The 17,373-nt window shown below is 44.2% G+C and overlaps 1 protein-coding gene across 4 annotated transcripts; it reads right to left on the bottom strand.

Annotated features, from left to right (window-relative positions):
- Positions 1–5,257: 5,257 nt before the first annotated feature.
- TICAM2 (TIR domain containing adaptor molecule 2) lies at positions 5,258–17,244 on the bottom strand. 4 transcript variants are annotated; one of them, XM_083577142.1, is made up of 3 exons: positions 17,227–17,244; positions 12,348–12,472; positions 5,258–6,478 (listed from the first exon to the last, which is right to left on the bottom strand). In XM_083577142.1, exons 1-3 carry the CDS (start codon positions 17,227–17,229, stop codon positions 5,752–5,754), a joined length of 855 nt encoding a protein of 284 aa, XP_083433268.1. In that variant the 5' UTR covers positions 17,230–17,244; the 3' UTR covers positions 5,258–5,751. The 4 variants fall into 4 exon arrangements, with proteins under 4 accessions (XP_083433268.1, XP_083433267.1, XP_083433266.1 ...); XM_083577141.1 differs by lacking the exon at positions 17,227–17,244 and having other exon boundaries at positions 12,348–12,649; XM_083577140.1 differs by lacking the exons at positions 12,348–12,472; positions 17,227–17,244 and adding an exon at positions 12,035–12,322.
- Between the last annotated feature and the right edge of the window lie 129 nt (positions 17,245–17,373).

Genomic DNA, 17,373 nt, shown 5'->3' on the forward strand with positions numbered 1-17,373 from the left:
AGTCACACTTCTCTGAAGTCTCTCAGCCTCACTCACCTCACCGAGTGTTTGTTTTGGGGGAGGAAGGGAAAGGAGAATGTTAGCCGCTTTGAGACTCCTTAGGGTAGTGATAAAGCGGGATATGAAATCCAAACTCATCTTGGGGGCCAGGTGTGTGACATGGCGGGGCGGGGCTGCTGAGCACTGATCCACTCCATCTGTAGATGTGTGCATCAGTGGAGTCATCTGGGCAAATCCTGTGGTCCTTCACACTTCCTGCCCCTCGTTCAGCATCATTGGAGACAAGTCATTTTGTAATAAAGCTGCTAATCCAAAAATGTACGAGTTGAGCGGATAGAAAGCAAACATGCAGCTGCATATTCCTGCATTGCAGGGGGTTGGACTAGATGATCCTCAGGGTACCTTCCAACTCTCCAGTTCTGTGATTCTATGAATCTATGATTCTGTGCACACAGAACCATCATCAGTACAGCACTTCTATAGTGCCAATATGTCTCTACAAGCCAGGGACGCAGGTGGTGCTGTGGTATAAACCACTCAGCCTCTTGGGCTTGCCAATCAGAAGGTCGGCGGTTCAAATCCACATGACGGGGTGAGCCCCATTGCTCTGCCCCAGCTTCTGCCAACCTAGCAGTTCGAAAGCATACCAGCACAAGTAAATAAATAGGTACCACTGCAACAGGAAAGTAAACAGTGTTCCCGTATGCTCTGGTTTCCGTTACAGTGTCCCGTTGTGCCAGAAGTGGTTTAGTCATGCTGGTCATGATCCGGAAAGCTGTCTGTAGGCAAACGCCGGCTCCCTCAGCCTGAAAGCGAGATGAGTGCCACAATCCCATAGTTGTCTTTGACTGGACTTAACTGTCCAGGGGTCCTTTAGCTATTTTTTTACCTTTACAAGGCGGCCCCTCTCCCCTAATGGGTTTCTTTTCCTTTTCCTTGAGTAAATTCAAGCTGCAATTTTTAATTGCACAGAAATTGGTGAGCATTGTCCTTGGGTTTTATATAACTGTACAAGTTTGCATGTGTGATTCCTTTTACATCTTTTAAAGGAGAGTTGCAAAATTAGCTACAGCAGCTTAAAAATAATAATGCTCAGCATACAAAAAATTCAGTGGAGTGTTTTGTATCTTATATTCCCCATATTTGCAGTGGAGATGGTTCCTTGCAGGGGGAGTTTTGAAGCCAATCTTCCTGTATATTCATTGATGCATATGCTAAACATTGTGTACTCTCTATTTATGGACTGTGGTGGCCTTCAGCTTGTATTGTATGTATGTATATAATTTGACAAGCTGCATCAGTCCTCTAGAAAAACGCATTCAGAACACTTAAGCATCATGACATATAACCAGTCTGCCACGTATCAACACACCCTCTGAATTATATTTATAAACTGCTTTATAGACCAAGGCTTTCAGTGTTCTGATATGGAATAACTACTTTGCTGCTGAGATTTTTTACTATTTTTATCATATGCTTTCCTGACTTCAGATGTGATGGAGATCAAATAAGATTAGCACTTCTTTAGCAAGTGGAGGAGGAAAGGGGGTGTTAATTCTCCTAAAATAAATAGAGCAATGCAAGTATCAAAGCAGCATTCCACATAGTGTTAAGCACAGCCTGGTACAAACAAAGAAAGGATAAAAAAGGACAACTACTAGCCAATGGTCTTGCACTGCAACATTGCACTTGAACTGTAGAGCCTGTGCAAACTAACAACTGCCCAAGAGCACAGTGATAGAATTTCAGGCTTTGGCTTCCAGGGCAGCACAGTGCCATGGCCTTTGCAAGCACCTGGCACCCTGGGGCAGCTGCCAGAGTGACTGAGCCCCGCTACCAGTTGACAGTGCTGACAGCAAAGAGAGCTCACTTCTCTGCCAACCACAGCATCTTTAAGTAGCCAACTCACTGAGTTTTTTAGGGTTGTGAAGAGGCTGGTTGATGCCAGTGCTTCTTCAGGGTCAACAGAACCCTCTGGGGCCAACTGTGATGAATTTGCAAGGCACTTTGAGAAAAAAGTTACTCATATTCACTCCAAACTTGATGCTACTGAGGCTGAAGGATGAGCGGAAATGTCCAGGGCCACGCCTGTTACAATTATATGAGATTGGCTTCAGTTGTTGCAACTCAAGTATATTGACAAGTCACCCAGTACGTTTCCGAGCACAATTCAAAGTGTTGGTGCTGACCTTTAAAGCTTTAAATGGCCTCGGCCCTGTATACCTGAAAGAGCGTCTCCACACCCATCGTTCAGCCGGGACACTAAGCTCCAGCTCCAAGGGCCCTCTGGCAGTTCCCTCACTGTGAGAAGCTAAGTGACAGGAACCAGGCAGAGGGCCTTCTTGGTTGTGGCACCTGCCTTGTGGAACACCCTCCTATCAGATGTCAAGGAGATAAAGAACTATACAACTTTTAGATGACACCTGAAGGCAGCCCTGTATTGGGAAGGTTTTAATGTTTGATGTTTTATTATGTTTTTATATCATTTGGAAGCCATCCACAGTGGCTGGGGCAACCCTGACAGCCAGGGAATAATAATAATAAATAATAATAATAATAATAATAATAATAATAATAATAATAATAATCTGTTCATCCCACATTACTCTGGAGCCATGCCCATATGACTTATGAGAGCTAGCTGGGCAGTGACTGGGGGGAGTTGGTATGGGGAGTGGTATACGCCTCTTTGTGGAAGGAGATGCCAATGGCAGAGGTGCTAGTGCCCTCTCGCAAGGGGCCATCCCTGGACCCTGAGGTATTAAAAAACGACTGCTCAATAGCTAATGTCCCCTCTGGGGGTAAGGTGATGGAAAGGGTGATGACTGCTCAACTTTAGGTGTGTTAAGATGAGACTAATTACATAGATCCATTTCAGTGGGGTTTTGACACCTAAATGGCTTGGTCGCCCTGACAAAGTACTATCTCAGCAGCTTTTGACACCATCAGCTATGGTATCCTCCTGGAGTGGCTCTCTGAGGTGGGAGTGGGAGGCAAGATGATATGATGGTTCTGCTCTTACCTGCAGTACCAGGACCAGAAGTTAGCATTGGGGGATAGTTTTCCAGGTCTGTCACTGTTGCACTAGGGCATCCATATGGAAAGGAGAAGGCTGTCACGTAGGAGATGGAATCTGAGCCAGTGCAGTTTTTGCCTAACCAGTTGAACCTGCTGAAATTCCCTGTTCTACCTAATTGTTAAAGCACAGGAGCCCTGCCCTTCTTTGCATCTGGTCACCTTAATTTTAACTTTTGTTTTCAACCAACCAATCACACAGGAGAACAGAGTGCCACAGAACGAGAGAAGCTATCTGCTAATGTATGTAAAGAGGGTTGTAGAAGTTAGTCTGCCAGTCATGTAATGAAAAAGCCTGGAGCAACTGGCACTAACTCTTTGGAGACCACAGTTGTTCATGCGGTTCAAGACATGTTGCAACACGCCATTTTGTGGTTTGATGGGAATGAGGCCAATTGATGGAAGCTCTCTGCTGAGAAGCCTTTTTTCATGAATCCTAGCTGTATAAACACATCAAAAAAGAAAGATCTGGAATGACTGAAGGAACCAAGACAGCTGCTGAAGCACCATACTGATTTATGGTCCAGTATCTGTGCCTTGGATGTTGGAGACGAGCACCATTACTGGGCAAGGGCCAGGCAACTTTCTCATCTCCAGCTTGTTTGTTATTTGGTTTGAATGGCAGGCACAACATGAGAGACTCTGCTCTGTTGCAGTTGAAGTAGTTTACAGTGCAAAAATTAAAATGTGGCCTAACAGAGAACATGGCACTTTGAGCTGAGTTTGGACATACAATAGTCTTTAGCAGGAAAGACTTAGTTCTTATCTGGTACCACAGTAAGTTTCTCAGATGCTGGAAAACCAAATACAGTCTCCCGGCAAACCTGATTTGAAGGCCAAAGACTGGCAGTAGTTTTTCAGACCGTTGCAGCTGGTTTGAGAGCAGGATCCTCTCCGACAGTATACACCAAGCTGGGCAACCTGTGACTCTCTAGATGTTGTTGAGCCACCATTCACTATCATCCCGGACAACTGGCCATGCTGGCTAGGGCTAATGGGATTTGAGAATCCCACAACTTAATATTCACAGAAGGGGAAAGAAGGATGACGACCAACTAAGGAGAAATGGCCTATGAAACTGACAAGACTATGCTGAAATGGTGAAATTAACTGCCAAATTAAGAAGACGTAATGACTGAGTGCTTAAGGAGGAGTGGAGTCTATGGATTATCTATCAAATTATCACCCATATATGAAGTCACTGGCAGGGTTTGAAATATAAGCAGTGGATTATTGAAAGAATTAACAAATTAAAACTTACATTTTGTAAAACAGCTAACAAGAAGGAGTAAAAAAACATCAGGAAAGGAGGGGTGGGAAGTCAAGAAGAAACTGCATGTTGTTGCTGTTTTAATTACATGATGATAAGTATTTTGGAATATTTTTGGAGATTTAATAAAAATGATATGGGAAAAAAGAGAATCCCACAACATCTGGAGGGCAACAAGTTCTTCATAAACACACAAGTACACAAACATTTCTTTTTGTCCCCTTGCTGTGCCTGGTTGAACAGGTTTCTAAAACAATGCAAAACCTGTTCACTAAAGATGGAAGTAAGATGAGTGTACACACAACTGACTGCAATCCCTCTTTCAATCAATGTTCAATTCTCTCTCTAAAAATTGTCCAATTCCAGCAAAAGCTGCCTTACATTGAATTAGACCTGTGGATCCCCAACCTTTTGGGGGTCACAGCCCCTCTAGGTTCCATAAAATCATCCGTGGTTTCAGCTACTCTATAAAAAGCGTTATTCAGAATAGCAGTGTGCATGACCCATGAAGGAGGATTATAGGTAAAGGTAAAGGGACCCCTGACCATTAGGTCCAGTAGTGACCAACTCTGGGGATGCGGTGCTCATCTCGCTTTACTGGCCGAGGGAGCCGGCGTACAGCTTCTGGGTCATGTGGCCAGCATGACTAAGCCGCTTCTGGCGAACCAGAGCAGCGCACGGAAATGCCGTTTACCTTCCCGCCGGAGTGGTACCTATTTATCTACTTGCACTTTAACGTGTTTTTGAACTGCTAGGTTGGCAGGAGCAGGGACCGAGCAACGGGAGCTCACCCCGTCGCAGGGATTCGAACTGCCGAGCTTCTGATCGGCAAATTCTAGGCTCTGTGGTTTAACCCACAGTGCCACCCGCGTCCCTCAAAGGAGGATTATAACACAACAGAATTCAAAACGGTAACAAATAACTGCGCATTTATTCAAAATCCAATGAAAACAATTTAGTTCAATTAGTGCAACAGGGATAACAGCTTCTCAAAGTCCATATATAGTCATTTACACCTCCAGAGCCACCCTATCTCATAGCACACACTCCAGGTAACCGCTCCCCCTCCCTGGGGATGGTACTGCCCACTTTGAGAACCACAGAGTTTAAACCATTGGACCATCTAGCCCAGTATTGTCAGCTCTCACTGGTAGTGCCCCCTCCCAGGCAGAACTACTTCCGGCTCTATGAAAGATCATTTAACTGGAGATGCCAAGGGCTAGATCTGTTTCCGTAACCCCTGATCTATGAACCCTCTCTGCAAAGCTTCCATGAAGTCAGCTCTTATAGCTAGGGAGCATTTTTCTGCCATGAGACACCATTAAGTGTTAGGATGATTAACACTCAGCGGGGATCATTTGAAAAAAGCAGTTCTTTGGGGCGTATGGGGTTTCGCAGAAATTGCCTTAATGGGTTTGCCACTCCAGCATCTTTTGCACCTCTTCCTTCTTCTTTTCATACTGCCATATGGCTTGCTGTTGCCTGTATCTCGAATCCTGGAAAATGTTCTTCACTTGCTGGGCAAATCCAGGGCTATCTTCCTGTAGTGTGTTAATGCTCTGGAGGATGAAAGGAGTCCTCTCCCTTGGGAGTGGGTTATTCCGCGGCCTCATTGGGATGACGGTGTATCCTTTGTGCGGTATGGTCAATGCGCTGAAGAGACACGTGCAGAGCTGGAACTCGCACCAAAGCTCACTTAAGAAGTTTTCAGTCAGCAAGATGATTATCCAAGCAGATCCATTCATTGCATGGTTTAAATTTTCAAACAGATGCCTCCCTCCAGGCATTTCGGCAAATATGATTCCTGGTTTAATGCAGAATTCATTCTGTAGCAAGTCCTGGACTCTAGCAGCTTCCTCGACATCTTCCTCAGCATGAAGAACCACAAACCTGTAAAAAACATCTCCGTCACTGCTGTGAATTTCTTCAGTATTGGTATCCCCACTGGTTTCCTCACCCAGTGACAGTTCAAACGTTTTGGGCTTTTGCTTAAAGCTTTCTTGTCCTGGACTTGCATGGTTGTCCTTCATGCTGTTTCTTGGAGAAAAAGGAAACGTTCTTTTGGAGTTTCCATTTCCCATTGCAGCAAAACACCCGGATCTAAAGACGATGAAGTATCCCGATTTTTCCAGTCTATAGAATAAATGAAAAAGAAGTTCAGAAGGGAAAAAATCTCCGTCTTTTAACATGGCACAAGATTCATTCAAAGCTATTCTGAAATCAGAAGGGAACTAGGGCAGCAGTGGTGGGGGAAGCAGAAGTTTTTCAAGGCAAGACTGGAAAGTACATTACAGCGAAAGCATGTGAAGCAGCAGCAAGGAGGAGGAAAAAGGGGATTTAAGAGCCTCTCATATACATACACAGAACAGACCACTGACTGCAGAGCTCTGGAGAAACTATAATACACACACTTTTGGACTGTGACATGATAATAAGCCTATAAAAGGCTTAGGGAAGTTTTTAATGTTTGATCTTTTATTGTGTTTTTAATATTCTGTTGGGAGCTGCCAAGAGTAGCTGGGGAAACCCAGCCAGATGGGTGGGGTATAAATAAATTATTATTAATTTTATTATTATTATTATTATTATTATTATTATTATTATTATTACAACATAATACAGGATATTAGTTAGTTTCTGTTGCTATTTAGACAATGTATTTCTCCCAAAAAAAGACAGAACACATGTACATAACTATTAATAAACCTTTTAGTTTATTGCAGGCCTTTGGGGTTGTTTTATGTTATGATTTGTATTGTTCATAATTGGTTTTATTATGGGGTGTGTGTGGGGTTTTTTACTGAATATTTTTTATTAATGTTGTAAACTGCCCAGAATGAAGCACGACAATTTCAAAAAAACATTATATGTTACAAACCTGGAAAGGCCCCTATTTTAGTCTGCCTTTATACTTCCCCATTTTTAGTTACTTTAGCATTTCTATTTGCTGTGAGAAGGAAACAGGTATCTAACACTTCAGGTGGTTAAAGCTCTGGACATCAGCAAATGGCTGCTGAAATACTTCCCCTGCAGCTGTTTCCAAGCGGTGGCCAAAGGGTTAACTAACAGGGCACACTGTGTAGCAGGTCCCTGCCAAGTGCACACCAAAAAAAGCACTCAGAGGAATGTAGGCATCCTTTGCTCTCAGAAGCTGCTCACTTGAATCTACAACAGGAAGCCATCCTTTCAGACCACATAGCACATGCTAAAGAGTCTTTGTCCCTGTCAGTGGTGTGAGTTCACTGAATATATGATGCATGTGAACTTATCAACTCCCCCAAATAAGCAAACCGCAGATGTGCTCACTATGTTGAACATAAAAGAAAAACCAAGAATATTCTGAAACTACCACGCCAAAGAAAACCCACAGGCCAGGATCTAGAGAGCCTAGGGTGCAATTGGAAAGGAATTGTTAAGAATCGTAGAACTAAAGAGCTGGAAGGGACCCTGAAGGTCATCCAGTCCAACCCCTGCAATGCAGGAATCTGAACACGTGGTCCCCCATCCAATTTGAAACCATACCAGACCCTGCTTAGCTTTGCAAATGTGCTAGCAGTTTTATTGCTGCAAGTACCACTCATGTACTGGGGGGGGGGTGTCACTTGTTTCCGTAACTCAGAGCTTTCCAAACTGTGTGTTGCAAAATGTTAGTATATTGGCTGCAGTGTGTCGCGCAAACACTCTTATAAGGGGTTAGTTTAACCCTCAGTTTGCTAGTAAAACTGAGTTACTGTGTCGCGAAAGGATGCATGTCTAAAAATGTGTCACCAACATGAAAAGTCTGAAAAGCTCTGTCCTAAGTGGTGATATTTATGTATACTGCACTGCCGCTTGCATGGCTGTAATATAATAAAATATTTATTTATTTATTTATTTATTTATTTATTTATTTATTTATTTATTTATTTATACCTACCCCGCCCATCTGGCTGGGTTTCTCCAGCCATTCTGGGCGGCTTCCAACAAAGATTTAAAATACATCAAAATGTCACACATTAAAAACTTCCCTGAACAGGGCTGCCTTTAGATGTCTTTTAAATGTCAGGTAGTTGTTTATCTCTTTGACATCTGATGGGAGGGCGTTCCACAGGGCAGGCACCACTACCGAGAAGGCCCTCTGCCTGGTTTCCTGTAGCTTTGCTTCTCGCAGTGAAGGAACCGCCAGAAGGCCCTCGGCACTGGACCTCAGCGTCCGGGCAGAATGATGAGGGTGGAGACGCCCCTTCAGGTATACTGGGCCGAGGCTTTAAAGGTCAACACCAACACTTTGATGTAGCCGGGGGGGGGCAGCTGCCACCCCCCCCCCGCTCAAGTAAAACAATAGAAATACTTAACTAACTGACCAATCACATCAGTCCTGCCCCCCCAACAAAAGTCCTGCATCCCTTAACAAAAATCCTGGCTACACCCATGGCCACTGGGGATACCTCCCTGACTCTCAGGTCAGCTTAAGGTGGTAGTGAGAATGAGGGACAGCAAGCAGGCAAATTCATAGATACGGCTATCAATGGCTGCATTTACCTTTGGGTCCCATGGCCCTGAATACCAGTTGCTGGGGAATATGAGCAGCAGAATGTTAATGCACACATGTGCTACTGATAGGCTTCCCATAGCCAGCAGGTTGCTTATTGTGAGAACAGAATGCTGACTGTGGTGTAATATAGCAGGGCTCTTCTGTTCTCAAGGCGGGGTTGAAATTTAAATGGTAAAGCCATTGTTTTGATAACAACCCTTGCTGAAGAAGCCTGGAATGAGCAGTGAAAAACGAGCTGTGCATACAAGACTGATTATCTGATGAATACGTTACCTTTCTGTATGAAATGCTCATCAGACCTGGCTCAGATGCAACTGCAGACTTTGGCTGTTTTATTTTTTGGGGAACAGCACCACCTTAAGGCACAGGTACACTGCAAGGGCTGTATTAATATGCACTTTAATATGCACACACGAAACTGTAGCCAAAAGCTGGCCTGAGCTCAGACTGTTTTCCTATGGCAGTTAGTACTGTGCAGAGAATATATCTTGATATAGAATAGGTTGGAATTCCCCATCAGTGATTCCCGCATTTTACTTAACACACAACTAGGATTAAAAGGCTACCAGGCAGACATAAACCAGGCAACTTTCTTCATGGCACTTCAGATAGAGCCAGGCAGCTCTGATTTTAGGAGCTGGAATGAGGTTGCTTTTTCACAGATTCTGTTTCCTCCAGCCTGAATCCAACAGGTCTAATGTTTGTAACGAATCTGCTCTGTGAGTCTAGCCAATATTCCAGAATACAATGAATCCACCTAGAGGGAGAAGACTTAGAAACAGTTTGGCTAAATGCTGAAATGGCTGAGATCTCCAGTCATCTTTGGTCTTAGCAAACAACCATTGGCACCATCTGTTATTTTTAAGGTTCTCAGTGGACAGAGACGCAACAGCAGAGACAGGCAGAGCATCTGGAATCATTGTCTTTCCCAGGAACACTTCCTGCACTCCTGGTTGTGAATGCAACCTGGCATGTAGAAAACTGCTGATATGTCCTGACCCTATGAACCTTATAAACATGAAATAATCAACACAGGAGTAGAATGAGCAGAAAGGACATGCCTAATAGAGGAACTCAGCTGTAAACATAAGACATAAAAAAATTCCATTGCAGAACCTGCATACTATTTCCTCAATCTGCTTTGTTCAACAGCTCACATTTTAGCTCAGTTGGTTAGAGCGTGGTGCTGATAATGCCAAGGTTGCAGGTTCGAACCCCGTATGGGACAGCTGGATATTCCTGCATTGCATGGGGTTGGACTAGATGATCCTCAGTGCCCCTTCCAACTCTACAATTCTATGATGCTATAGACATACCAGTGTGAGCTTCGCTGTGACTTTCAGGTGAAGTTCAATGCAGGAAACCAGCCACAGTTTTAAAGGCAAGAAGGAATAGAAACAGTCTCATTTATTTATAGCAGACAAAGATAGCGAAAGGCAGTGACACCTGGGAACTGAGCATCAGCTTGAGATCTCAAAGGGCCCTCTACCTAATTAACTTCCTGGCTAAAAACTGCTAAATAAACTCACTCAAATTACCTTGCAGATGGCAAATGTTCTTAATAGCTGATCCACAAACCAATAGATACAAGGTGATTAAAAAAGGAATGGTTAGAGGAAAGACATAATCCAGCCTGGGGAAAAACAACAACAAGACTTAAAGTTGCAACACTTTATGAACAATTTACTTTTCCCCATTACTTCTTGTACGCTCTCAATGAAAAACAAAACCTGGCACACCTAAACCCCTGTGTTATATTGTGTTTTAAGTTCTAAAACATGTTCTAGTCACACTGGTCCAACATCCCTCCCCTGACCCCCAAATCAAAACATGTGAAACAATAGTTTTTAATTAGATCAATTTGAATTGAAGAGTGCAGTATGCAGCCCTCTGGGTGACACAGAACTCTTCCTCAAACTAGATGTTTAGAAAAGTAAGGTAAACCAAAGGAAGAGATGTTTTGATGACAAGGGTTGCTATTGTGCCTGTTTGGAGAAGATTTTTTACTCACATACAAACTCTGTATAAACCCCAAATCTACGAACATTAAACAGAAGCACAAAAACCCCAAGAGAAAAAATATCTAGCTACAACCACACTTCCTTTTTTAAAAAGCAAAAGAACTCAATTTTCTCTTATCCCTACTCTCTTAAAAAACTCTACAGTAAGCAAGTCTTACATTGCCTCTTAAATATAGTCAGGCAACGGGGAAATCCAAGTCGCAACTAGAAACTCTCATGTTCTTTGCAGGCAAAATTTTTTTCTTTTACTTAACTAGTAGAATAGTTTTACCATGTTGAAAAACATTTTTTCAGCTTTTACTTCTATGAAATGAATCCTACAAACTTCTTGGCTGATTTATATTATGCACAGTGTTTTTAAAAGACAATGGGTGGTGTGTCCACCTAAATCATACTCAAAGCAGACCCGCTGAGATAAATTAAGTCAACTGATTCCAGTGGGTCTACTTTGAGTATGATTCATCTGGACACCACACCATATGGCTCTTCAGAAATCCGAGACAGAAACAAGAAGTTGGATTTCCAGAGAGTCCAAATCCAGGGGCATCCAACATCAAAGGGAAGACAGCAGCAGATTGCGATCCACCTCCTCTCTTACTTCCAGCATTTTCAACTTGATACCATCACGTTCCCTTGTCGAAGCCACCTCCACAGGCTGGAAGATCGTTAGGAAATAAGCCCCTTTCCCTCCCTCTCCCAGAATTATGCGGGTACCAATTTAGGCTGCTCTAACCTCTAGCTATCAATCAGGCCTTTGGTTGATTTGATTTACATCCTATGCCCTTTTAAAACGTGGTGTGTTGGGGGGGGGGCATTATCGGGTTGTTGTTTTTATTTTGATTATGTATTTTGTGGTTTTATATTTTGATTTTATTCTGTGAACTGCCCTGAGACCTCCGGGTATAGGGTGGTATATAAATTCTAATTCTAATTCTAATAATAGCCTCTCAGCCTTTACAGGAGTGTTGAACAAATAAAATAACTGGGGAGGTGGGGGGGTGGGAGCTCTGAGAGAAGCATCCAGTATAATAATAATTGTTTTAATAATTTGTTATTTATACCCCATCCACCTGGCTAGGTTTCCCTAGACAGAATATTAAAAAAAGAATAAAACGTCAAACATTAAAAACATACCTAAATAGGGCTGCTTTCAGATGTCTTCTAAAAGTCAGACAGTTGTTCATTTCCTTGACATCTGATCTATCAATCCAGTAACTAGATTTTGGTAGCATCATCTCTTTTAAGATGCCACAATACTCTTTTCTTTCCCCTACTCTACAAAAGACTGAAGACCCGCGAAAGCCCATTGAAACGAGGGTTTTTTGGGGGGGGAGGAGCCGTCTGGCTGCCAAAGGGGCTTCGCGTCGGACAAGGGGCGAGGGAGATGAACGGGGGTCGCCACTCCTGGAGCTTCACCTGCAGCATCTGGTTGAGAAGCAACACTCACCTGTCGAGCAGGTGAGCCTGGTCCTTCTCCCCGCGGCGGAGGCGTCCGGGAACGTCCAGCTTCTCTCCCCCTGCGGAAGTTGTGGCCGGGAGGCGTTGTGTCTCAGCGCCTTTTACGTCCGGCCGCTGCTGAGAAAAGGGGAAGCACGGCATGGACGGGGCGGGCCCAGAGCTTGAACCCGTCGGCTTTTTCTACAAAAGCAGCAAGACGGAGCTTGCCACCCCCTCTGCCAGCTTCCCATCCGGAGGGAGCTGGCCAAAGAAAGGAGCAATCGTGTTCCTCGGGTGGACCCGTCGACATCTTAGACTGATGTCAACATAAGGACAGTTACAGATAGGTAGCCGTGTTGGTCTGCCATAGTCAAAACAAAAAATTTTTTTTCCTTCCAGTAGCACCTTAAAGGCCAACTAAGTTAGTTCTTGGTATGAGCTTTCGTGTGCATGCACACGAAAGCTCATACCAAGAACTAACTTAGTTGGTCTTTAAGGTGCTACTGGAAGGAAAAATTTTTTTTTGTTTTAACATAAGGACAGTATGTGAATTAGGACTGTGTAACATACAATGGTATCTGTATGACTGGAGCGACACACCGCGTATGTGCTTGTGCGTGTGTATTACTCCAGTCACACACACACAAACACACTCTCTGTCTGTCTGTCTGTCTGTCTCTCTCTCTTTTTTTAAAGATATTTATTGAAGTTTTACAAAAACATAAGTTTACAAAATGAAAAAAGGTCATATAAAAAGAAAAAGATACAAAAAAGAGAACATAAAAAATACATGAAAAAGAAAAAAGAGGAATAAAAATACAAAAGACAAATCGCTAAAAAAGAATTAAAAACAAATCCGTTTTTTGTAACTTTGAAATCATTTGCTTATTTCCTTGGCCTCCTCACACCTCCCCTTTTTGTATTCCCATTCTCTCTCTCTCTCTCTCTCTCTCTCTCTCTCTCTCTGTGTGTGTGTGTGTGTGTGTGTGTGTGTGTGTCTTACGCATAGAAGCCAACTCCTAGGGGACAAGGTCCTTTTAACCCGTTCCGGTATTTCCGGGTTTTGGCGGTCTGCAACCCGAAAAAACGCACCCTGAAGTGTCTGTGACCCAAGGTATGACTGTATATAAAAACATAATAAAACTATATAGGGCTGCCTTTAGATGTCTTCTAAAGGTTGTATAGTTACTTATCTCGTTGGCTCGAGGGTTGCATAACTCCATACTCTCCAACATTTCTCTGATGGAAATAGGGACGTCCTAAGGAAAAGCAGAACATTCCAGGATCAAATCAGAAACCAGGGTGGCTTTTGTAAATCCGGGACTGTCCCTGGAAAATAGGGACACTTGGAGATTCTGCCATGCACGGTGGTTCACTAGGGACTCAATAAAGCTCACAGAAGCTGCTTGCCTGGGATTGTGAAATGGAGGGAAATGTATGACAAGCTCCCACCCATGTTTGGTAAGGCTGTGTTATCAAAGTTGCATTATGTAGAACCATTAAAAGCCACTTTCAGCACCATCATTATAGGCCACATTCACACCACACCTTTAAAGCACTATAAAACCACACTCATGGCTTCAAAGGATTCTGGGAGCTGTAGTTTGTTAAGGGTGTTGAGAATTAATAGGAAACGCCCTATTTCCCCACAGAACCACAATTCCCAGTGGCTGTGTGAAGAGGCATTTGATTGGTAAACCTCTCTGAGAATTGTAGCTCTGTGAAGGGAATACGGGTTTCCTAACTCAGGTGAAAATGTATGGTGTGGCTGTCACCTGTTCAAAATTAAATCCTATGGAATTCAAGGGGACCTACTCCCCAGTTAAGTATTGCAGCCTAAACTGTTCAAATACAGGATGCGGGAATGCAGGATTAGACCAGTGTGCCACTGTACTTAGCATTTGGTTTCAGGCAATACAAGCAGATCAGTTTATGTGAAAGGCATGGTGTTGATATTTATTCCCTGTCCTTACTCTTCAGCAACTGACAGATAGAAGTTTATTTCTGTTATGACACATAATGGTTCAGTGACTTTCCCCACAAATGAGAGAAACCATGTATTGATTTATCTATTTATTACCATTATACCACAAGCAGTTGAAGTTCTCAAGCAGAAGTTTCTGTTGTGACACCCGCTCCCTGCCTCATCCTCAGTTGCAACAGCACATTTATTTTACATAAAAACTATTTTCAGACTCTGTCGTGTCACATTATTTCCAGAAGACAATGCATGGAGTTTCCCTCTCATCAAATATTTGCTAAATATACAATTTCCCACTTCCTCTTGTGCTTCTGGGTCTCTTCCCCTTTCTTTGTGGTCTCAGCGTCTTCTTGTAACCCTCTGGCCAGAGCTTGTTTTTTTTCTTAATTCAACCACTAAACAGCACGTAGCTGATGGTAATGATAATAGTAGTAATAGTAGTAGTAGGCTCTGACTCAAGCCATCATTATAACATGAATAATACATACATTAAAGGAATATTTCTGTTGTGGTAAAATAGCGTGAGGGAAAGCCATTGGAAAGGAAAGCTGTCAACTGATGCTGAAATCAGTTCATTTTTAGTTCTAGGAAGGAAAGATAGGAAGTGCAGGAATGGATGACAAAGAGGAGTTTTCAAAGGTGTACCAAGAGCAGTAAACTCAACACATTTTGAGTCACACTACTCTTACTCAGGTGCAACTGATCCCACCACTGCAGATGACTGCTAAAATGCTCTTGCATGCTATCTGATAGAATATACAGTGTATGTTTTTAAATATAAGTTGTTTAGAAACCTTTTAGGGATCAAGTAAGTCTCATAAATTATTGTAACGTTGTCTACATTGGGCTGCAGTTGAAGATGACTTGGAAACTTCAATTGGCTTCAAACACAGCAGCCAGATTACTGGTGGGGCTCCCCTGTTCTAAAACAGATGCATTAGCTGCCAGTTCATTTTGGGGCACAATTTCAGGGGCTCAAACTGGTGTTTAAAGCCCTAAATGACTTATGCTCCAAATACCTATGAGACTACCTCCTTTCTACAGACTTCTTGGGTACTAAGATCAAGAGGACCCTCTTGGTAGTTCTGCCACCCTCATTTCAGTGGTGGCAGCCCCTAGATTGTGGAATTTCGTCCCCTATACAGTGGTACCTTGGTTCTTGAACTTTATCCGTTCTGGGAGTCCGCTTGACTCCCAAAACAGTTTGAAAATCAAGGCACGGCTTCTGATTGGCTGCAGGAGCTTCCTACACTCAGTTGGAAGCCACAGAAACCACGTTGGACGTTTGGCTTCTGAAAAACGTTCGCAAACTGGAACACTTACTTCTGGGTTTGCGGTGTTCGGGAGCTGATTTGTTCGACAACTAAGCCATTCGGGAACCAAGGTACCACTGTACAATACTTTCCCATGTATTTCCCATACAGCAGAGGTTCTCAACATTTTTGAGCCCACGGCTCCCTTGAGCAACTACTTTCTTTCTGAGGCACCCCTGTGGGACTCGGGAGCCAGTTATGTCACCCCTTGCCTACAGAGCCGGCAGCCCTTCATGCTTTATGGAGTGTTCCCTCACCCTCCTCTCTCTCCCCTCCCCTTGGGAGTCCTCTGGGCAGTAGCTATCATTGTCCCTGGTCTCTGAGCTGCCCTTCCCACACAAAAGAGAGGTGCCTCCTCACGCCGCCCCCAGTGGCCTGGGAAGAGGATGCCCCCAGCCTTAGTGGCCTAACAGAGACTGGACAAACGTGAGGCCTTCACTTTAACTCGGGAGGCAGCTGCGGGTGCTGCCGGGCTCTCCTTCAGCACTGGGCACTCACCTCCCAGGCAGGCCTTGCACACAGCAAGCACAAGGCTGGCCGGCGCAGTGCCTGCCTGCCTGCCCAGCCTCCCACTTGTCTATCCATTCCCAACAGCAAGGGCTGACGGACTGGCTGGCTGGGTTCCCTTGCCTATTTGCTTGCTTACTGCAAGGCCACCTCAGCTCCTGGCAACCAGTACCCCTTGGCCAGCCCCAGAGGCACCATTCACCTGGGGAGCACATTGTAGGCAGGGCTGCTGCAACAAAAGGCTGTGCAAGCCTTTGGGAGGCAGAGACACGAGAGGGCTTCAGAAGGGAGGGAAGGAAAGAGGGACAGAGGCCAGTGTTGCCCGTGGCAACCCTGACCATTGTTCAAGGCACCCCAGGGTGCCATGGCACTCTGGTTGAAAACCACTGCCATAGAGGGAAGGACTCTTGGAGCCTTCAGTGAGCTGCCGTGACTAACTGGCTGGACATTTTGACAATCAAGTTGGCCAACTACAGAGTGACCTTGCCTCTGCTGTTGCTGCAGTTCAAAGTGATGGGTTGCAAGATCGGAGTGCTTCTGGCTGTATACCTGATCACACGTCTTGACCTCTTTCCCTCTTTCCTTATATTTAGCAGAGCAGATTTGACTGGTTGGGTCCAGACTAGCCAGCTAAACCAGCTGAGGACAGCTGATGGGTCTCAAAGCTTAGGGACTTCTCCTACATCCAAAGACAGGCTCTGGTCAACTGAGCGGATGAGGCAATAGTGGGTCCAATGGTTAAGAAAGCAGTTTCTGCACCTGCTTGTAGTAGGAAGTGAGGGGCAGATAGGGTTCATCAACCTGGCCAGGTAGCTCATCTAGAAGAAAAACTCTGATGCTAAACCTCCACTACACAAATTTGGAGTGGAGTCTCCAATAGGGTTGGATGGTGCCTTGTACACCTTTTTCTGGCAACTCCTGCAGCCAAACCGGCACACAACGTATTGCTGTGCTTTCCTTTGGACCACATCAGTGAGGCTGAAAGGGAGGTCTTATCATCTAGACACGCCAGGACTTCCATACACACTGGCCAGGCTTGTGCCCCGGGGAGGTCACTTTGGTGCTGCTCATGCAGTGATTTGACTTACCATAACTCCTGGAGGCGTACTCCGTGGTATCACAAGATGAATGGATGCCAACAAGTGGCTTCAAGATAGGATGTGTTACAGTAATCCAATGTGGGGCTCACCTTGAATTTGCTCTGGAAACTGCAGCACAACTGCTGCTGAATTATT

Source organism: Podarcis filfolensis, assembly GCF_964270895.1.
Source record: "Podarcis filfolensis genome assembly, chromosome: 11".
NCBI lineage: Eukaryota > Metazoa > Chordata > Lepidosauria > Squamata > Lacertidae > Podarcis > Podarcis filfolensis.